Source organism: Delphinapterus leucas, chromosome 9, assembly GCF_059928025.1.
Source record: "Delphinapterus leucas isolate spDelLeu-1000000601 "Yukka" chromosome 9, BTC_Dleu_Yukka2, whole genome shotgun sequence".
NCBI lineage: Eukaryota > Metazoa > Chordata > Mammalia > Artiodactyla > Monodontidae > Delphinapterus > Delphinapterus leucas.
In genome coordinates, this window is record NC_143137.1 from 88,224,174 (window position 1) to 88,247,561 (window position 23,388).

At 46.8% G+C, this 23,388-nt stretch overlaps 1 protein-coding gene across 12 annotated transcripts in view; it reads right to left on the bottom strand.

Annotated features, from left to right (window-relative positions):
* Nucleotides 1-23,388, bottom strand: part of ATXN7L1 (ataxin 7 like 1) — a 252,933-nt gene that overhangs the window by 120,625 nt on the left and 108,920 nt on the right. The window contains exon 4 of one of the 12 annotated variants that reach the window (XM_089917803.1): nt 19,154-23,147. The exons of the other annotated variants lie outside the window; for them this stretch is intronic. Coding sequence (XP_089773929.1) covers nt 23,065-23,147 — 83 coding nt within the window. The 3' untranslated portion in view covers nt 19,154-23,064. Of the gene's footprint in view, nt 1-19,153; nt 23,148-23,388 lie in introns of those variants that run through there. 12 annotated transcript variants of the gene reach the window in all.

A 23,388-nucleotide genomic window follows, 5' to 3' on the forward strand; every position in this document is an offset into this window, starting at 1 on the left:
AGTTAAGAATTAAGGGGGAGGGTGAAGGAATAACAACCATGTGGGAGCTGTGGGCTCCTGCTCAAAGCTCTTAACTAGGCCATATGGTCTTTTTTTTTTTTTTTTTGCGGTATGCGGGCCTCTCACTGTTGTGGCCTCTCCCGTTGCAGAGCACAGGCTCCGGACGTGCAGGCTCAGCAGCCATGGCTCACAGGCCCAGCCGCTCTGCGGCATGTGGGATCTTCCCGGACCGGGGCACGAACCCGTGTCCCCTGCATCGGCAGGCGGACTCTCAACCACTGCGCCACCAGGGAAGCCAGGCATATGGTCTTTTAAGAGTTCTGTGGCTGGAAGGTGACAAGATTCCACTGGCAGAGTGGCCCAGAGGCTCCGGGCTGTGAGCCCCAATGATTAGATGCGTTCTGTGCTATGTGACCCTTTTGGTGACTTGGTCCAAGGTCACTTAACTGCCCTGAATACTCACTCAGATGATGAGAGAAGCTTGCATCAACACTGCAAGGTGGACAAGAGGAGGTATGAAGAAAATAACTGCAACTACTTGAAAGAGGGGAGTGGTCGCGACATTCTACTCAGAGCAGCGACACATTGTGCAACTTTTGTATGAAAAGATATATTTAAAAGACCTTCCAGGACTGGCTCTCTATTCCTTCCAGAGTAAAATCTGAACTCTTTAGTGTGGGCTTCAAGGATTTCCACCACCTGGCATCAACTGACGTGTTAAGCCAATCGGCTACTGCTCTCTGCAGGCACCCCTGCAGCATCAGTCAGACTGAACCGCGGGCTGTTGATGGTCCTGTGTGTCTGTCTCTGTGCCTTTGCCCATGCTGTTCCCACCACCAGGTATGGATTCTCTTTGTCTCTGGAGGATCCAAATTGGATGAATACTCCAAGTTCTAGCATGTCATAATACTGTTTTCAATTCTCTCCTCCTATAAGTAAATTATATCAGCACTGACATACAGCTTACCATGAGTGCCAGCACTTCATATTTGTTAACTCATTTAACCTACAAAACAACCCTATGAATTATGGACTACTCTTGTCCCTATTTTAGAACTGGGGAAACTGAGGCTCAGTAAATTGTCCAAGTCCACACAGCTAGGAGCAGAGCTTGGATTTGAACCCAGGCCACGTGGCTCCGTGCTCTTAACCCCTCTGGGTAGTACGTGTGCCTCTCAGCAAGCGCTAGTTATAGTGACCTTGGCACTTGCCTTACCTCCCCTACAGAACAGCAAGCTCCCCCAGAAAAGGCTATGGGTGTGGGCCTGCTGTCCCTTTAGAGGTGCCCTGATTATTTGCTGATGGATGGAGTTAAGCCAGGGCTGTTGGTGGCATTGCCCCCTTTATCAGGAACCTTTCAGAGAAAAGTGCAGGTCTAGGTGGATGGGTTGGCGAGGGCAAGGGGGAAGAATCTGGAACCAAGGTCCTTGCTGTTGAGATACTTAAAAGTGTGGGTAGGGAGGCCAACCTCTGATAAATGACACAGTGGAAAATCACTGCGGAAGAGTAAGCAAATGCAAATCCATAGAGTACAAACTGAGGCAGGCAAGGGAGGTGCTGGCAGAGGTGGGGAAGCCTGCAGGTTCTTGGGGACCTGGGGCCATACCTAAGGCCCTGCTACACAAAGTGTGGTCCCCAGACCAGCAACAATGGGGAAGCCTGTTTTGAAACGCAGAATCTCAAAGCCCCACCCAGACCTTGGAAGCAGAGTCTGCATTTTAGCAAGACCCTCAGGGGAGTCATATGCATGTTAAAGTTTGAGAGGCACACCCAGAAGGCCAGACACTCAGGCCCACCCCCAGAGGCTGTAACTTAATTGGTTTGGGGTGGGGCCAGGGCATCCATATTTTTAAAAACCTTTTCAGGTAATTTTATTGCAAGTATTCTGGGTCAGGACCTCAGCTTAGGCTTTCCCTGGAGACCTGTGGAATGGAAAGATAGAATAGAGGAGGGCAAGGGACGGAGAATCCCAGCTCTGCCACTAAGGAGCTATGTGACCTTGGGCACACCACTCAATGTCAAATGAAGAAAGTGGTTTAGATCTGTGGTTCCCGAAACTCAGAATCAGAAAATACACATTCTTGGATCAAGTGAATTTTAATTTGTGGGCCTGGGCCTGAAGATTCGGCATTTTTAACAAATTTCCTAAGGGGCTCCTCATGCAGCTGTGGGGCACCAGTTTTGGGGGTCAGTGGAACAGATGACCTCTAGGTCTCTTGCTTTAACATTCTATGCCCTTGGAGGAGCATTCTGCTCCAAGTTCTGAAAGCAGTGATTAAGTACATGTCAGTACAGGGCAGCTGAAACACTTTTTGTCTGCACTGTAACTCACGGTAAGAAATATAAGTGCTTTTCACGGAGATCCTATATATAAACATATATATATATATATATATATATATATATATAATTTCCAAAACAGAAATTTCATAGAACATTGCTTTCCCTTACTATGTGACCTACTCTATTTTCTCTTTTCTCCTCTATTTTATTTTTGAATGCACTGCTCTATTGATTTCATGATCTACTACTGGGTCTACTATCTGTGAGAGAAGGATGATGACTTTGCCAGGGCCAGAAAGCCAGAACCTGTAAGCATCGTCTGGTAGGGGACATCCAGCTCCATGACGACCAGTCTAGCCCATGAAGGACCCAAGGGGCAGCGGATCACAAAGCGTGACACTACAAGAAAAGGGCATTGGTTGGGGAAGTCAGAAGTGAGAAAAGGGGTTAGTGGAAGGCCAGCGGAGTTTAGCAATAACCACAGAGGCAATGTGCATCACTTTAGCTTCTAGAGCAGAGAGGATCACAGGACATTTACAGCAGTGGTTCTCAACGCTTGAAATACATCAGAATTACCTGGAGCGCTCTTGCAAAATAGGGGTACCCAGGCCCTACTCCCAGAGACATCAAACTTCCAAGCCAAAGTCCTGCCAAGTGATTAGACTCTGCCTCTGAGATGGAAAACAACTGATTTATGAGTTAAAGAGGCAGGGTCATTCCAACAAGGGCCTAATTTCCAAAATATATAAATAGCTCATGAAATTCAATAACAAAAAAAACAAACAACCCAATCAAAAAAATGGGCAGAAGGCCTAAGTAGACATTTCTCCAAAGAAGACATACAGATGGCCAATAGGCACAGGAAAAGATGCTTATCATTGCTCATTGTCAGAGAAATGCAAATCAAAACTACAATGAGGTATCACTTCACACCCGTCAGAATGGCCATTGTTAAAAAGTCTACAAATAACAAATGCTGGAGGGGGTGTGGAAAAAAGGGAACCCTCCTACACTGTTGGTGGGAATGTAAATTGGTGTAACCACTATGGAAAACAGTATGGAGGCTCCTCAAAAAACTAAAAACAGAGTTGACAAATGATCCAGCAATCCCACTCCTGGGCATATATCCAGACAAAACTATACTTCAAAAAGATACATGCACCCCTATGTTCATAGCAGCACTATTCACAATAGCCAAGACATGGAAGCAGCCTAAATGTCCATCGACAGATAAATGGATAAAGAAGATGTAGTAATATATACAATGGAAAACTACTCAGCCATAAAAAAGAATGAAATAATGCCATTGGCAGCAACATGGATGGACCTAGAGATTCTCGTACTAAGCAAAGTAAGTCAGAAAGAGAAAGGCAAATACCATATGATATCACTTATACGTGGAATTTAAAATATGACATAAATGAACTTATCCATGAAACAGAAACAGCCTTACAGACATAGAGAACAGACTTGTGGTTGCCAAGGGGGAGGGAGGGTGGGAGAGGGATGGAGTAGGAGTTTGGGATCAGCAGATATAAATTATTATCTATAGAGCTGATTAACAACAAGGTCCTACTGTATATTCAGTATCCTGTGATAAACCATGATGGAAAAGAAAAAAAAAAGGAGGCAGGGTCACTTAATACAAAACTGTGGGTCCTTTCATTTCTTAATTAAGAGGTTTCCTATCTGTGAAATGGGGATACCAACAGCTGCTTTAGCAGTTCGTCGTGAGGATTAAACAAGATAAAGTGAGCTTCACTGTGAATCCAACTCCCTCAGTGGACTAACAAGAACACTAAGCTCCAGAGAGGCAGGTGCAAGCTCACAGCTGGGTAGCAGCAGAGCGGAGATGAAGCTCAGCTCCAAATGCTAATTCTACCGAACCATGGGGCCGTCTCTGGATACCGGAAAAGAGCCCAGAGAAAACTCAAATGGCTCCGAACAGCCCCTTTTCCTCCTTCCCACACGGAACTTCAGCCTGAGCACGGGGCCAGTGGAGAGCCCCTCACACAAAACGAAGCCTTAGTTTTCTCTACCCAGGACCAGGTCATACCCCTCCCTGCAACATGGTCCAGGCTGGGCTTTCAACATGGTGCTGATGGTGTTTGATTTTGACGCATTTGAGCTCAATGTTGTTTTCTGATCACAGCATTAGGAATGCAAGATATGCCTCGTGGTGAAAATGGAGTCGGAGGATGATTTTTCGCCCCCTGTGTGGCAGGTGAGTGGGAATGGGAGGTGTGGGGTAATGGATCAGACAACTGGAAGGCAGTTTCCATAATTCGGACATGAGGGGTTGAGGGATTGTGAATGTTAGGGATTCAATTGTGTCCCTCTAAACAATGTTGAAAGCCTCAGCCCCAGTACTTGTGAATGTGACCTTATTTAGAAGTAGGTTCTTTGCAGATTAAGAGGAGGTCCTTAGGGTGGGACCTAATCTAATAGAACTGTGTCCCTGTAGAAGGGAAATTTGGACAGAGACGGGCAGATACACACAGGGAGAACACCATGGTAAGATGAAGGGAGAGACTGGGGTGATGCATCTACATGCCAAAGAAGGTCAAAGACTGTCTGCAAACCAAAAGCTGGGGAGAGGCTTGGAACAGACTTTTGCTTGCAGCCCTCAGAAGGAACCAAGCCTGCCGACACCTTATCTCAGACGTTCGGCTTCCAGAACTGTGAGACAATCAATTCCTTTTGTGGTACTTTGTTACAGCTGCCCTAAGAAATGAATACGGTGAGTGTCAAGATTCTTGTTCAAAGAACACATTGTCATGTACGGAGGCAAGGAGACCCAAATGTCTCCACTGGAGAACCAGAGCTTCAGAAGAGGAAGCATGTGCTGTCCCATGAGTGGCTTTGTCTGGTGCAGGAACCTAGCCTTGAAAAATATCTTGTGTTTTAAGTTCAAGATTACTAGTCTCTTCATTGGTGTTCTCAAATATGCCTGGATATGAGCAAAATCCAGTTTTCTCACTGACCTTCTCATCAGTACAGTAGGCAATAACTCTTACATTGTACATAATATATGCCAGGCACTTTTGTAAGTGCCTTATGTAAACAAACGCATTTAATTTTCACAACAACCCTATCATGTAGGTACTACGATTATGCCCATTTTACAGAAGAAGAAACCGAGACACAGAGAGGTAAAGTAACTTCCCCAAGGCTGCACAACTAGAAGTGTTGGAGCTGGGATGTGGACCCAGGCAATCTGGCTCCAGAATCTATGCCCTTAAACACTACAAAAAATGGTTACCACTTGCTGAGGGTTCATCCTGATGCTATTCTAAATACTTACATTCCTAACCTACTTCACATTCACAACCATTCTTGTAAACTTTCAGACTGTTTATTTTTTCCATATTCATCCTTCCAGGAAAGCTACTTCCATTCTGAATGAAAAAAAATACACCACTTTCCATACACATACATACAATCTGGTCCCTCCAACAAAACAGGTCACTGGCTGGTGATCCTATAGCTACCCCTAGTGGATAGCTCCCAGTGTCCACTGCTTTCCTCCCCCTCTCGACACACCCATGCCCATCCCAGCATCCAGCCCTGATCCTCCAGCTAAAATGATGAAGTGAATGCTTCTTTGGAGACAGCCAGTCTCCTAAGGCCAAGCTCACTGCTTTCCAAACTAGGATTTGTTGGGGTTTTTACTTTCCTGGTTGGAGATGAATGGGACTCAGCCTCCCAGCCACTGTATGTGATTTATATCGTGGTACAAAATAATAACTCTTGCTTTTACTGAGGGAGTCCGAGAGGGGAAGGGAAGCGCAGGAGAGCAACGCAGAGGAGGAGATGGACGGAAAATACAGGATGTAGAAGAGGAAAAACCAAGGATGACTGCGCATCTGTGCCAGGAACTGGGGCCAGGAACTCAGCACACTAGGCCCACTGCCAGAAACTGGCAGAGGTTAGGCAGTCTGCTGCAGAGCTGGACTTGAACCCAGCACTCCAACCGCTGCCCCAGGGGTGGGCGGCGCAGCCTTGCTTAGCGGTTCCTACAAGAATGAAGTCTTCTCTTCGAGAATTCTCGGCTGGGTAAGGAGGTGATGATCACCGCCACACCTGTCAAGTCCACAAGGCAATCTTTCCAAGGTTCCATGTGCCCCTCAGGCTGACACTGAAAAGGCAGTGATGGTTGTTGAGGTTTCTTCACTTTGGAGGCTGACGGCCACGCCGTATCACATGCCGCCAGGCGGTGCCCACACACATGCACTTGGGCCTTCTGACTCCTGGCCCACTGCCACAAAAGCGCACGATGCCAGAGGCAGCAAGGCTTCCTCTCAAAATCAGCCAGCAAGACGCCCTGGTGGTTACTGGTTCCCTCTAACTCTGACAACTTCTGAGGAAATAGATCTTTCCGCCTCAGTAACAATAAAACTGGCCTTTGAATCTCTGCAAATTATGCCCTCGATGACAGCAATCCTGGATGTTAATCAAGTATCAATCACTGACATGAGTGGAAAACGGAGCTAGAATCTTTATTCAAGCCTTGTTTTTGAGCAAAGCCAAGCAAGGGATTTTGGAAAAAATGCTCTAAGAGATTTTGAAACAGCACAGTTGAGAAACAGTGTGAGCTTGGAGGCCTAGGCGTAATTCCCAGCTCTGCCCCTAAATGCACGTGTTCCCTGGGCCTCAGGTCTCCCATTTGTAAAACAAGAGAAACCTCATCATCCCTCAGGTCACTGCCCACTCAGGCCTTACACAGAAGCAATGATTTATCAGACACACTCAGGATAACGGGGGAGAATAAGTCTACCAGGGAGAGGGCCCCCTTTCTTGCCAAAATGTTAGCTCAGAATGTATTTCACACATGCTCTGTCCACACCAGGTGAATGTTCTCTTTTAAATCCCATTCAAGCTTCTCAGAGATCGTGTGCTCACCCAAAGGGCTGTCCTGATCTCTGTTCATCCTTGGCCCAACTTCCCAGACTCAGATCTCACCCCCTTTTAAAGAGCCTTCCACCCTCCGATGAAAAACGTGAATCTAACCGTGAGGAAACATCAGGCAAACCAAATCGAGGGACATTTTACAAAACACGTGACTCGGAGTCTTCACAAGAGTCAAGGCTGTGAATGGTAGACTGAAGGATGATCCCTGAGTAAAGGAAACTAACTAGGCATGCTAACTAAACGCACAGGTCATCCTGGATCTCTAACTATTTTTTTTGGCATACAGCATAATTGGCAAAATTTGAATTAGGTCCGTATCAGTGATATTAGTTCCCTGATTTTGATAACTATACTGCAGTTATGTAAGAGAATATCTCTGGAAATGCACATCAAAATACTTAGGGGTAAAGGGACATGACATTTGCAACTTACTCTCAAACAGTTCAAAAATGTATAAAATATATAAAAAATGTAAAAAAAAGAAATATATATATACACACATACACACACCCATATGTATGGGGAGGAGTGTCTGAACTATTTTTGCAACTTTTCTCTAAGTTTGAAATTACCTTCCCCCCACCAACCCAGAACAGCATTCCACAACTGATTGCACTGTTTCCCTTTCACTTTTGCGAAATGTCCTTATAATGTGTATTTTTTTTCATGTGGGTGGTGTACAGGAATTCTTTTTGTACTCTTCATACCACCTGACTTACGGGCAAACAATGTTACTGGAAGGGTCCCTCTGAGATCACCTAATTCAAACCCTCCAGGTGATGCGACCAGGCCCCGGGAGGGGCCTTAGGCTGGTTGTCACGCAGCTGACAGTGCCTGAGCTGACCCTGGATTCCAGGTCCTGACCCCAGCCCAGTGTTCCTTCTTCTCCTTCACACGGCTGCAAACGAGTGACAGCTGTGACAGGACATCGATTCCCCTCGGCCTTTGGGGCCATGGTTGGGGCCCTGTCAGGATGGGGCTGGAGGCCCTGGGGCCCTTCTCTCTGTTTACTCCACAGGAACCATGGAATGAAAAATGTTGGGCAGCTGCTCTAATCTCATCTGTCCCCAGGGCTCTAAGGACCACCTATATGCTAATGAGCCTCAGACTTGTCTCTCTGACCCTGACCTCTGTCTGAAGTCCACACTCCTATATCCAGCCATCTGCCAATGCCTGCCCATTGAATTGGCACGTCTAATGTAACACGTCCAACACCAAGTACTAGATTTCTCCCCTCCCCTGCTTTCCCTTATCTCGGTCCAGCACCACCATTCACCCAGTTGTCCAGGCCCAAACCCAAGGGCCACCCTAGCCTCCTGCGGCTCTCTGACACCTCACAGCCAAACCACCTGCAGATCCTATCAGCCCACCTTCCAAGTACCTCCAGAACCTGCTTTTTCCCAATGCCGCTGTCACAAGCTTGACCCAGGCCACCGTGATTTCTTGCCTGAACTTACCCAGGCACCTTCTGATGGTGTCTGACCCCAGCCTTCCCCTTTCCACCGTGTGTTCCCCACCCAGCAACCAGCGTGAGCCTGTCTCTCCCCAGCTCAAGGCTGTCCAAGAACTTTCGTCTCACTGAGAATCAAACCCAAATCCTTACAAGGGTTTAGCCGACTGGGCCTCCCTGTGTGGGCCAGCTCCTTTCTCGCCATGCTTCACCTACAGCAGCTCGGGCAACCGGCCCTTTGCTGTACAGGAGCATGACCAGCTAAGCATGCGCCAGCTTCAGGGTCTTCCCCCACGGCCCCCTCTGCCCAGTATCCACAAGACTCTGATTTCACTCAGGGCCTGGCCTCAAGCCTCTTCAGACAGGCCTTCCCCGACTAGCTCATGTTTAATAAGAGCACACCCTGCCCTTCCTCACACTGACTGTTCTTCTCCTGGCATCACATGCTTAGTTGTTTACTGTTTCTATCCCCTACTAAGTTCCTAGAGGCTGGGAATCTATTTGCTTCTCCCTGTATTCCAGCCACGGCTTGGCACATAACAGGAGCTCAATATATACTTGTTAATGTAATGAATGAACCCATTAAGTCAAACAGGCAAGGAGCAGAACAGTGTATATATTGATAATACACACCCATTTATTAAAAAAGAAAAAGAAACAAGCACATCTATGCTTGCCCATCTTTGGGAAGATTTAACAGCCATGGCCTCTGGGAGTGTGAATGGGTAGCTGGGGACAAGGGGAGGAGGGACATTGGCAGTGTGGACCCTTTTGGTACCTTTTGAATTTTTTAGCAAGTACCTGCATTACTCATTGGATGAATTAAAAAATATACATACATATATCAAATCATTATATTATATACCTAAAACAAATACAATGTTCTGTCAATTATATCTCAACAAAAAGTCCCCCTGTAACAATTCCTTCCCCAAAGTGGTGTAAGGGACACTTCTGCCAATATGTGAAAACATATATAAAATCACGGTACACAAATTCCATATGTCAATACATAACTTAAGAAATGACTTTCTGGGACTTCCCTGGTGGCGCAGTGGTTAAGAATCTGCCTGCCAGTGCAGGGCACACGGGTTTGATCCCTGGTCCGGGAAGATTCCACATGCCGCGGAGCAACTAAGCCCGTGTGCCACAACTACTGAGCCTGCGCTCTAGAGCCCGTGAGCCACAGCTATGGAGCCCACATGCTGCAACTACTGAAGCCTGCATGCCTAGAGCCCGTGCTCCGCAACAAGAGAAGCCACCGCAATAAGAAGCCCACGCACTGCAACAAAGTGTAGCTCCCGCTCGCTGCAACTAGAGAAAGCCTGCACGCAGCAACGAAGACCCAACGCAGCCAAAAATCAAGCAATAAAAAGAAAAAGAAAAGAGCAATGACTTTCTTTCATTGTAACACCGTTCAGTGTAGTTTATCATAACTCAGGTTAAGAGACATTACATCTTGTGCCTACAGTCACAGTTCTCAGAAAAATCCCACGTATGCAAAAGTCCGTTAGAGACCTAAATAAAAAGTAACTGAAAATAGGACTAAGAAAGAAGAAACAAAGGCAGGTCAGCTTGGGCTTCCCTGGTGGCGCAGTGGTTAAGAATCCGCCTCCCAATGCAAGGGACACGGGTTCGAGGCCTGGTCCGGGAAGATCCCACATGCCGTGGAGCAACTAAGCCCGTGCGCCACAACTACTGAACCTGCGCTCTAGAGCCTGCGAGCCACAGCTACTGAGCCCACATGCCACAACTACTGAAACCCACCCGCCTAGAGCCCATGCTCCACAACAAGAGAGGCCACCGCAATGAGAAGCCCGTGCACCGCAACGAAGAGTAGCCCCTGCTCACCGCAACTAGAGAAAGCCCGCGTGCAGCAATGAAGACCCGATGCAGCCAAAATTTGAAAAATAAATAAATAAATAAATTTAGGAAAAAAAATATATAAAAAAAGGCAAATCAGCTTAATGGCTTACTTATGGTTTAAAAATATATATATATAATATGCATATATTATATATATATATATATATATATAAAACATATCTATACCTCCCAACCCCAAAGCCCAGCCTGGGTGGGACAATGACTTTTCCAGGTCTGAGAGTCTTGCGACTCTCTGTTGGACCTGTTAATGTCCTGGCCATCCATAGTCCTGATCATAAAATAATTATGAGAAGACATGGTCAGAGCAGACTTAGCTTACATTTGTGAGAAGGGGCAAGAGGCAGTGGTGGAATGCTGGACTTGGACTTGGAACACCTGGGAGAGTGGCCCAGCTCTCTCTCTGCCTGAGGGACTCTGGGCAAATCACCTGCATGGCTTCGGTGAGTCGGGGCGTAACAAGGGGGTGTAGAGGCTGGATCTCGGAGGTTGCTCCAGCTTTAGCATTCTGGAGTTCCGTTCTGATCGGATGTTACCTGCTGGACCACACAAATGAACAGACAGGTGCTAGCCTCTGCGATCCATGGAGACACAACCCCTATGTCCCAGGGATGCTCCTACTGGACACTGATCCAGCTGCATGTCCTCTTCGCTACCTGAGCCTGGGGATGACTGAGCCAGAAAGCTGAGGCTCACCCTCATGCTTCCAGGGGCTTCCTCCTCAAGCCTGGGGCTTGGGGCTTTTGCACCTCTGCATCTGCCAACTTTGATTACCAAGGGAAGTGCTCTGGGTACTGCCGCACACGAACTGAGGAAAACAACCTGCAGCCAGGCGTGGACAGGGCTGCCTCTGTGCCCCCAGAGCCGGGCCCACCCCGGGAGTTCAAGGGCAATGTCGGGTGTTTCGTGAACCAGAAGGGCAGACTAATTAAAGTGAGCTTCCCTTTCCTCAAAAATGCTGGCAAGAAAAAGCTGTGGAGAAGAGCTCTCAGTGAGTTTGGGGAAAGGCCCTGAGCTGGGGAGGGGTGTGGGAGTGGGAGAGGCAACTCGTGGACATTGGACATCAATTCTCAAATCATCTGTAGGAGGGGAAGGAAGGAAATGGCGTGGATGCTCAGGAATTGGCCTCTCACTTCGGAACGCCCCACGTTACTGTTTTCCTTATTAGATTTGTCTTGCTAACAATTTTAGCAGAAACTAATGTGAAGATAGGCCTGTGCATGCCCTCTGTGTGTGCCAGTGAATTGGTAGAGAGACGTTTAGGAGTGCGCTGGGTTTCAGAGGGGATTCCCTGTGGAATCAAGGAATTCTCTCTGGACAGTCCTCCAAATCCAGTTTAGGGTATGGTTACTGTCCGGGAGAGGAAGAAAGGGTAAAATGAAAATACTGCAGTCAAACGAAAATGAGAAAGAAAATATGTCTTTCAAAAGGAGTCTGATGACGACTATGGTTTGATTTTCTTAACCAATACTTGCTTTTAAGTCTAATTCTGCCCTTACTTTGAAAACTCAGGAGTTCTAGACTTTGAAGTTGTCTTTTGGGCGGGAGGCAGGGGGTCGAAGGTGCACAAAGTTGTCACACTCAGAAAAGGGCCACTAAAAGGGGTTGTCAAAACTCCATCTCTGGATATTAAAGAAGACATGAGACAGCATTTAGGCTGGTGGATTCAGATTGAAGGAGTGGCAGAATCACCAACAGAATGGGGGGTGGATGGGTGGGGTAGGGCCTGCACTTCTTTATTTCAAAGAGCCCCAGAGATGACTGTAATTCAATCCAATTCTCTGCTGTCTGTCACCTCTGAAATCCCCTCCCCCAGGTCCAAACTCCCTGCTGAGAATGACTATTGAACACATTGCCTAAAAAATGAATCAGCCTGTGAAGTTTCTCCCTGCACTATGATTATAAGATCTTACTGTACCTATAAGAGCTGTGCCCCATAGGAACCTCCTAGGCCTTTGAGTGGAAGAACTGGGCTTTATCTTTTTTTTTTTTTTTTTTTTCCTATTTAAGTGCATGCCAGAACAGAGTGTATAGACTGCAGGCACTTTAGAAAGTAGCTGAGATGGAAAAGTCTGTCTTGACACCAGAGGAAGATAAAGTCCCCATTTCCCAGCTCCAAGGCCTGCTCTGTCGTCCACCAGTTTGCACTTCAAACAATGTCGAGGGCCTCTCACTGTTGTGGCCTCTCCCCCTGCTCCGGACGCGCAGGCTCAGCGGCCATGGCTCACGGGGCCAGCCACTCCGCGGCACGTGCGATCTTCCCGGACCGGGGCACGAACCCGTGTCCCCTGCATCGGCAGGCGGATTCTCAACCACTGAGCCACCAGGGAAGCCCTCAAACAATGTCTTTTGTGAGCAGTTAAATATGACAGATAATATAATTTTATATTTACAGTTGCACTTTCAAAAATGCCAACTTTATCAATCACCGTTCTCCGTAAGGGGCCCTCACTGCTCCTTAAAATAAAGCGCTCACGCTTTGAAAGTGGCTTTTCCTTTTTCTCAGTTGGCGTCCAAAGCTTTCAGTGGTCTGGCTCCAAGGTGATCTTCCTAACTGCCCTCTCCCATCCCCCTTGCAACCTACTTCTATCACTTCGAGCTGGCCCGCTGCCTCACTGTTTCATATTCCTCTTTAATGTTGTAATAACTGCAGGGAATTGTATCATTAGGATTATGGATACATCTTAACTATTGCCCAGTTGCTGAATTTTTTCCTGTTCCTCTTCTCTGAATTTTGCCAGGATGGGTGCAAGGAATCATCTAGGCCAGTGGTTCTCAGTTTTGGCCAGTCACTGGAATATGGGATTATCGGGGGCGGGAGGGGGGGAGGGCTGACTTTTTTTTTTTTAAGTCGAGGTATAACACGCATACAAGAGAGGCTACAGGGCTTCCCTGGTGGCGCAGTGGTTGGGAGTCCGCCTGCCGATGCAGGGGACGCGGGTTCGTGCCCCGGTCCGGGAAGATCCCACATGCCGCGGAGCGGCTGGGCCCGTGAGCCATGGCCGCTGAGCCTGCGCGTCCGGAGCCTGTGCTCCGCAATGGGAGAGGCCCGCGTAACGGGAAAAAAAAAAAAGAGAGATGCTACAAATCACAAGTGTGCCACCTGATGACTTTGGATGTACAAAACACCCTCATGTAACCAGCACCCAGATCAAGAAACAGAAGCTACAAGCACCCCAGAAAAACTGGGGTAAAGGAAGCTTTTTAAAAAATTCTCATTTTCGGACCCAATCCTTTGAGATTCTGATCCCGAAATGTGAGGTGAAGCCCAGAAATGTGCATGTTTAAGATCTCCCCAGGGGCTTCCCATGCACCATCAGGCTTGGAGTCCACCAATCTACCAAAGGTTTCCAAATTGCCCCTCAGGTGTCACCCTGGGGGTTGGGGACAGAGATAGGGAGCTGTCAGACCTGCCTTCCCCTTCAATCAGAGCTGCCGCGGGTATCTCTTTCTTAAACAGGATCTCCCTCTAGATAAAAACAATCCCTTAATCCTCAATTCTGAAAACCATCTGTATCAGTCAGCGTTCAATCCAAGAAGCAGAACTACTGGATGGATCTGAACATACATGTATGTGTACCTGTAGATCTACGGGTCTATTCCAGTTTTTGAGCTTTTGCAACAGCAACTGCTGGTTAAATGACCTCTATGAGGCCGTTGTTTTTGCATCTGATGCTGGAGCATGAAGTCCACAGGGCAGGCAGTGGGAAGGAAAGAAGGATGGAAAGTGGCGGAGACCAAGGACAATCTGGAACCCACAAGCCTTAACTGGAACTCCATGAAGATGGACTGAAACTCCTGTCTGTTCTTGTTGCCTTTGACTTTCATGCTATGCATGTCCCCCCAGAAGCCGGGACCCTTCATCAAGGAGCTAAACACACAGACCTGGCACAGGAGTCGGAGAGGCTGAATGAGGATCCGGGGAAGGTGGAGCAATTGCAGGCCTGGCTGCTGCCCGTGACAGCGAGGTGAGCTGCCGACAGGCAACAACACATGTGTTACAAAATGGCTGCGGCTGCCCCTCCGTCCTCCAGATCTCCCCGGATCTCTCTGTCTCCAGCCAATGAGCAACCCACAGGACAAGGAATTCTGGGAAATGTAGTTCAGCCCAGCCAGGAGTCAACACCTGACCAGCCACCATCACCCATCTGATTGTTGATTTTCAAGCTTGGCTGCACATTGGAACCGTGTGTGGCGTTTTAAAACTCTGACGCCAGGCCTGCCATAAGGATATGTGAAAGCTTCCCAGGTCACCCTAATGTGCAGTCGAGGCTGACAGACCGACGTGAACCTTAGTGCTATCCCCAACCTGGGGCCACAGACAATAAATTCTACTCTCGTTTTGTCCTAAGAGGAGCATTGAAAGATCTGGTTATTTTTCTGAAGGTCCTAAAAGGTTGTTTTTCTCTTTACCCTACCTTCCGGCATCTGTCTGTCCTCCTTCTCCAACCTAGCCACAACCCTCCTCAGCACACTGGCTGCATCTTGGACGAAGCCCTGCTTGGTTATCCTCCTGGTCTAAGTGGATCACGAGCACGGTGGGCAGACCCTGAGATCATCCCAAAGCCATCAAGCTCAGAGTGAACTGGACTCTCAGAGGTTTTCACAATTAAGCTTCTAAATAAAGCACCTCTTCCTCCTAGGCATAGGCTAATTAAGTGACTAAAACAGCAAAGCGGTCAGTGAACACTTAACCACTGTAACATGAGCCAGTGTTGGCAAGAGCCAGTGCCGTGGGCGCGCAGGTCGTTGAGCTGCCACTGCTGGGTCCTCCTGCTTTTCTTTTTGGCAGTGCCGCACGGCTTGTGGGATGTTCCCCAACCAGGGACTGAACCTGGGAAACGGCAGTGAAAGCCCGGAGTCCTAACCACTAGGCCACCAGGGAACCCTTGCTGGGTCCTTCTTAAGGACGGCTGAAAGAGGAGCCCAAGAGGGGCCACTGCAGGAAAAGAAGTGGGAAGAGAGGTGAGGGCTGGGAATAGCATGGGTTCAAGTTCCCGCAATGCCACTAACTAGCTGAGGAGCCTTGGGCAAATCGCATAATGCTTCTAAGCCTCAGTACCAGCCCTGCCTCCTGCATGGGGTCATGGAGAGTATCAGAAGAGGCAAGAGATGTGAGAGGGCTTGGTGGGAAGAAAGTCCAAAAGCACAGACATTTGTGCGTGCAAGGCAGTAGTGTTAACTCTATTACAGCACTGGCGTCAGGGGATGGTTATTTAGATTATGGATTATTTAGATCCTTGCTTTCCTTTTTCTATCTATGATGTGGTTATTTCTAATGAGATCCGCTGAAGTGTGGGACTGACACCGTTAGTTAAAATAAGGGCTTTGGGATTTCTGTTGAGTTTCTATTATTTAAGCTCTCCCCCTCCTCCCCATTTCGGCAGACAGTGAAGATTGCTGGGCCACGCCAGTCTATGCTCTGTAAGTTTACATAGAGAGAACCTTTCTAAGAAACAACAGCAAAATAACCTTTCACAGCATCTGTGTGAAATAAAACAGGGGAAGGATCAGGCAGTGCTACAATATTTTTAATGACCCATATCTATTGTTTAAGGTAGTTTTCTGTGCCTGAATTAGATTTGAAGCTCCCTGAGGGCAAGGGCTGACTCTTCATCCCCCTTTATTTGGATTTGCAACAGGGCCTAGGGCAGTGCAGCAGAAAGGATATTGGACGTGGGGAGCCCAAGTTCCAGGTTCTAGGTATAGCCGTGCCCCTCAAAAGTCATTTTAATCCTTCTCTCGGCCTCAGTTTACTCCTCTATAAAGTGGGAGCTACCTACTTCATGGGATTATTGAGTAGTGAGAATTTAGACAATGGGGAAATAATTCTGTGACCCCAAAGTGCTGTGCCAGCGGGAGAAATGTGATAAGAGCTGTCACTTCTCAAGAATGAGATGTTGGCTGATTTTCTCCTTGAGGACACGGAAGCACAGAGCAGAGCTGGTCAACCCTGGGCTGCAGATGAGGAGATGCTCAGGGGTGGAGGTGATCGGGAAGGTGATGTCCCCAGGGGCCTGCAGAGTGATCAGAGTGACAGTGGTGGCTTTCTCACTGCCCACCTGTGCTCCCTCTGCTGCTGCAAGCTGTACATTGGCCCGGTTCGTTGTTTATTCATTCATTTGTTCATCAAGTGTTTATTGAGCACCTACTCTGTGCCAAACCCTGTGCCAGAGGTTGAGAATTGAATGGTGAGCAAAACCAGATGAGGTCCCTTCCCTCATGGAGCTGATCTACCCTCAGCTGATTCCCAAACAGGTTTGGACTCAGGCTTATGCACTGACGGATTTGGACAAATAGCTTCAGGAAGCCTCAGGGGCAGATGCAAATGTTGTGTTCTAGTGAGATTCTACATTGAATCTGCAAAATATCAACACGTTGAGGCCAAGTCTGCTAAGAAGAAGAAAAAGAAGAAAAGGTAAACTCCCACCAACCCCCCTTCGGGTCTTCCCTTACTGGGCTCCCACCTCAGGTTTCCAGAGTCTTGTTCTTTCTGACTCCACCCTCTACTGAAACAGACTCTCGTCTACCTTATTCACACTAAGCTGGTAAATGCTTTGGTGAAAGCCTTGAGGTAAAGGAATGATGTCCCAGCTGGAGGGACAGGTCTGTCAGAGGTCACCCTAAAATCACACTAGGGTGGCCACTTCAGACTGGCATTTGCAGGGACCAAAGAGGTGGAGAAAGTGGGGGACTAACGGCAGGGGTAAGTAAAGTAAGCAAACCCCTGTGGTATTTATTTGTTTATTTTTTGGCTGCACTGCGCTGCTTACAAGATCTTAGTTCCCTGACCAGGGATTGAACCCAGGCCCTCAGCAGTGACAGCCCAGAGACCTAACCACTGGACCGCCGGGGTATTCCCCCCATGGTCTTTAAAGGTGACCCCAGGCCAGGGAGGAGTGAGGGCAGGAGCGGTGCAGCTGTTGTCGGGATTCTAGCTTTTGTTTAGGTGAGGAGGGTTTGCAGGGCCTAAGCCATTACGAAAAGCAAGGAACTAGACAATCAACTATATAAATGAAAGGAGTCTTCAGCAACCAGAACCCAGAAAATTTCCATCAATCGACGCCCACGTTCAGCAACAAAGACCCAACGCAGCCCAAAATAAATAGGTAAGTAAGTAAATAAATTTATATATATATAAAAAATCGACCCTCTTTTCCTTCTCATTTTTGACTAAACCGCCAGACAATCCCACTGGTGCATTTCCAGCTGGAATTACAGGACTCCTCTTCACGAGAAAACTAAGACATATTTTTTTATAAGACACACCCCAAAGCCAAATTCCTGAAAGACTGTAGATAATGTGAACCCCAAGTGGACTCATTAAATGAAAACTTTGTACTTCCAAATAAAGCACAGACACTCAAACCCGCACAAAACAAATGCATCGCATTGGGAATGATGAGAAGGCAAACACCCTCGTAGTGGATACCAGGTGGAGGAAGAGAACCTTGCCGCCCACCAGGGGCCCTCTGTGCATCTGTCCCAATCGCAGCCCCTCCCTCCTTCCAAAGTAGCCACACTCTTGACTTACGGTCTTTACAGTAAGTCCCTACATACAAATCTTCAAGTTGCAAAATTTCAAAGAGGCAAACGTACGTTCACGTGTCCGATCGCGTAAGTCAGTTCACGTGTCTGGCGTGCATTGTCATGTGTGTGCATCCTCTACAAGTGGCTGTGCTTTTGTGTGCTTTACAGTACTGTACAGAGTACAGTAATACAGTATCTTTATTTCAAGCCCAGGATGTCCGGAAGCAAGCGTAAAAGCAGCAGTGATTTAACAGGTACAGTGTAGCTGATTGTGTTAGTTGGGTACCTAGGCTAACTTTGTTGGACTTACAAACAAATTGGACTTACGAATGCACTCTCGGAACGGAACTCCTTCGTACGTAGGGGACTTACTGTATTTCCTTATGTTTATTTATGGTTTTATCACCCTAGTGTGTATCCTTAGACACTGTTGTTTAAGTTTTGCCCATTTTTTAGATGTCTTTTAAGCTTCTTTCAAGTGACCACTTCCCTCCATCTATTTCCCATACAGTTTATCTGTTGAAGACTCAGGCTGTCTAACCTGCAGTTTCCTGCTGTCTGGGTTTTGCCCTTGGTGCATGCCAACACATCCAAGTGCATGCATTCTTAATGCAAATAATCACCTGTTTTAAAAAAACCTGTATGCAAGCTATGTTCTTAAGGAGGGCAGGACCCACCATAATCGCTTTCTCATGAGTGTGTGGACAAAGGGAGCTCTCACAATAGAAGTAAATGAAGCAGGGAGAAAAACTTGATCTGGGGGGAGCTCTCTGTGGAACTAGTGATTTTTGAAATTTTTATTTTTTGCAACTGGAAGTGACCGAGGAATGCTTCTCTTTAATGTCTTCCACTATAGTTTGCTTTAGTAGGGAACACATTTGCAATGGGCCCTGGAATCACGTTATGCTCCAGGGTCCAGGGTTGTATCCCATTAGGTTTTATCAGAGATGATTGCATAATAGAAGCCTGGATGTAGTAAAAATCTAAGGAATCTAAACCACTAACCAGACTCGCCAAATGTAATAAATATAAATGATAGATGAAAGGAAGAGAGATCTGGTCATTTACTTATGGTTTGGAGCAATAAAAGCAAGCTTTAAATTTTTTTCTTTAATCTTAGCAGGCAGTCACATGAACATACTTATTAGCATTTTCAAAAGGCTTTATCAAATATTGACTTAAAAAAGAAATGTATCCACTTAACGGTGACCTCCAGACACCCCCGATAAGTCCAGGACCCTAAATTATATGCTCCAGAGCTATGGCACCCACACAATGGACAAAAGAAATGAACAGTGTCGTACTTGGTGATGGAAGGTTTTTTAACAAATACGTATGGGGACTGTTTTGATGTGCACAGGAAAGAAAAGAGCTCCCAAACTGATGGATACAATAAAAAAATCCAAAAGTCAAGAACCTCTTAAAATATACACACTACTATATATAAAAGAGATAACCAACAAGGACTTACTGTAGAGCACAGGGAAAACTCAATATCTTGTAATAACCTATAACGGAAGAGAATGTAAAAAAAGTATATATATATTTATATGTATAACTGAATCACTTTACTGTACACCTGAAACTAACACAACATTGTAAATCAACTATATTTCAATTAAAAAAAAAAAAGCCGAGAGATAACAACCAAGGTCAAGGCACTCTTCAAACCCAATAGGCCACAGACACAACCTTTAAAACTTTACTACAGCATCAGTTGTACAGCCACAAAAGGGGCCTGAAAGACATGGCGGGGATAAAAGTAATTAGACAGAGGCCTTAACTGGTCCCATCCTGGTTCTCTATTCTTCTTGCTTTCCTTGGTTCTTTTAGGGATTGCATTTGTGAAAGAAATCAGGAGTGTGCATCCTCCTCACTGTTAACAGTGGGGCTGGGAAGGAGCCATGGTGGAAGATAATCAGAAGAAGGGCTTAGGGTAGATTCGACAGCCAGGCTGATTTCTCTCCTGGGCTCAGGAGGTTTTAAAATCTGCTGGCAAGACTGGCTCCTGGGGCTTCCCTGGTGGCGCAGTGGTTGGGAGTCCACCTGCCGATGCAGGGGACACAGGTTCGTGCCCCGGTCCGGGAGGATCCCACATGCCGCGGAGCGGCTTGGCCCGTGAGCCATGGCCGCTGAGCCTGCACGTCCGGAGCCTGTGATCCGCAACGGGAGAGGCCACGACAGTGAGAGGCCCGCGTACCGCAAAAAAAAAAAAAGATTGGCTCCTGTTCTTAGCGTGTAGATGGTAAAGTGATTTCCAACCCTGGTTTTTACAACGCTCTAGGGCATTTCCAATACAATGTATGTGTTTAAAATTCTCAAAACCAAATTAATCTGAATTCGCTGAAAAGGCATATGTGATTCAGAAGATTTTTTTCTTAGTTATTGTCTGGTTTACCTTTCTGAAACGCTTGATACTCCTTCTTGGAATTCCTTCCTGCCTGGGCTCTGTGACAGTGTTACTCTGATGTTTCAAGTCTAACCCCCTGCCTTCCTGGCTGGCTCCTGCTGGTTCCAGGCCTCATCTCTGGATCACTAAAAATTCCACAGAGCTCTTACTTGAAGGCTTCTCTTGTCCCTGCCCCCCAACTCCAGCCCCCACCCCAAAGTCCTTCGTAGACTCCTCTTCTCAAGATTTCCAACTCCAGCCTCTAAGAGCTCCCCGCTGTACGAAATACCCACCATGTGAAATTTCTCAAGGGGAGGCTGGGCTGGGGCCCAGCAGCGATGCTCAAAGATAGAGCAGAACTTGGAAAGGGAGTTAAATCTACCATGGCTTCCGGGCTTCTATTAATTCACTTCTCAGGCTGGGTTGGGCTCGGCCTAAGCATGTTACATGCATTATGGCATTTAATCTTCACACCACCTCTCTGAGGAAGCACGATTATACCCATTTTCTACACCTGAGATTTAAGCTAGGAGAGGGCGGGCGCTAGATGAAGCAGAGCTGGGCTGTGAGCCATCACACTCTTCTGTCTGAACCAGGGGATTTTGTCCTGTCTCTGGACAAACAGACTGACTGGATCAGGGCCTGGCAGGAAGGTGAGTCCAAGCCGCCATGATGCAGGAGTAACCAATCAAAAGGACCAGGAGCTCAGCTAGAGTGTGTGTGTGTGTGTGTGTGTGTGTGTGTGTGTGTTAGAGTGACTTAACTCTGCGTGGATGGTGGTGGTAGGTAGTGAGGTACGATCAAAGAGACAGAAAAATGCTCACAGGAACGAGCAGTTGCCCTCAGATGGATCTCACATCACAGGTCCCTGCCTACACATACAGCCCTATTCCGACTAGAACGCAGGGAGTTAAAAATGAAACAGCCCTTGAAACTGAAACCAAATTATCCATGGCAATTTATAAAATAACTAAGGTTTTCTAGGCCTTATTAAAATAAATGTTTAGTGTATTTTCTTATCCTCTGATGTTCACTTCTGCACTTGTCAGCACCTGCCGGCAGTAGCTGGAGTAATCTGGCCAATTTTGCTGTATGTGCAAATCAATTTGATTTCCCCCCCAAAAAGATAAAAATCAGTAAAGTGATTAAGTTACAATTAAGGCATGTCATTGAAAGCACAGATAACAAGAAAAGGCTGAACAGGACACGCCCTGAGGTCACCACTGACTTCCTCCTACTCAAATTAAATGATTTTTCCCCTCATTCTTCTTGCCTGCTCTACTGTATGGGGTATTCCGGGTGATCAACACGACTCCTCCTACTTCTTGAAATTCTCTCCTCTTTTGGCTTCCATCATGCTGTCCTTATGCCAGGTTCCCTTCTTGGCTCCTGTACTGGTTCCATAAATGATAATCTGTTCAGCCATCCACCCATCCATCCATCCATCCATCCATCCCTCCATCTTATAGATATTTAATGACCCAGTGTGCCAGGCACTAGGAAAAAGGATGGGGCATATTTATGCCTGGTTTTACAGTTGAAAATGCTTTTATATTATTTCATTAATTTCTTGCTACAACCATGTGAGGTGGCTATTGGTACCTTCATTTTACAGAGGAGGAAACAGGTTCTGAGAGGATCTGGGATTTATTCATACCAGCATAGCCAGCAGGTGGCAGAGTCTGGACAGGAATTCAGGTTTTCCTGCCAGGAAGAATTCATAATGGCATGCTCTTACATACTGGTCAAGTAGAATTTTGCAACTAGTCATCATTCCTAATTAAATGTCATGATGCAGTCAATACATATCTGTTGAAACTGTGCTAGGCTCTGGGGGATGCAAAGTCTGGGTCCCTACCCTCATAGAACTTGTGGCCTAGTAGGGGAGACATTAATTATATGTTTACACCACAAACATTTGCTTTTAAGGTATGAGGGAAAGTGGACCTAGTTATGAAAATCAGGAAGTCTTTCAAGAGGAAGTAATCATTAAGATGCATTCTGAAGGATGAGTCAGAGTTTTGGGAAGAGGGGATGAAAGAAAATCATATACAGAGAAGGAAAAGCACGTGCAAGGGCCCTGTGGCAGGAAGACCCAATGTGCTGAAATTTTAAAGGCCAGCTTGACTGGCATATAGAGACTGAAAGGGAGCCCAGCACAGGATGTGGTTCAGACCATGCAAGACTGTGTAGCCATAACAATGATTTTTACTTTGAGCTTCAGAGCAATGGGTAGACACAAGTTAAGAGAATGACATGATTAACTTCTTTGATTCTAACTTCTGTGTGCAGAATGATTTGTAGAGGGGCAAGAGTGGACGCAGGGAAAACAGCTGGAGGGCTTCTGTAGTTGTCCAGGTGAGAGGTGATGATAGCTTGGACCAGCGTGGTGGTGGTGGAAATGGCGAGAAGAATCCCACGGGTGCCCCCTGCTCTGCTCCAGCCCATTTTCTCCCTAAACCCTGTCACCAGAGTGTGCTCACGCATTTGCAGTACACGGAAGCTTGTCCACACTTTAGGGCTCTGCAGGAGTCTCCTCTCCCAGGAAGCCTTCTCCAGATAATGCTAGTCCTCCGAGATCTTTCAGAAGCTGAGTCTACCTTCTGTATTGTTCACTTCAAACCTGCTTCTTCTCGACGGCTTGGCTGTTCTCCGATCCTTTCCTGAAGATGCCTTCATTTCTCTTGTCTTGCTTTCTCCCTTTGGAAAGTAAATGCTTTGTTGGCATTTGCTGAATGGTGTCAACAGGGCTCCTCTGGAAATGACATTTGTAAATGATTACTCATGCCAAATGCCTTTTTTTTTTTTCCTAAATTAAACACTGGTTGCTTTAAATCTGTCTTCATGATCTTGTTCTATCAAAACGTATGTCCCAATTTTTCAATTCTTTCCTCTAAACTCTTTTCCATATATCTCCTAGTGGAAAGCAGTTTCAGGGGGA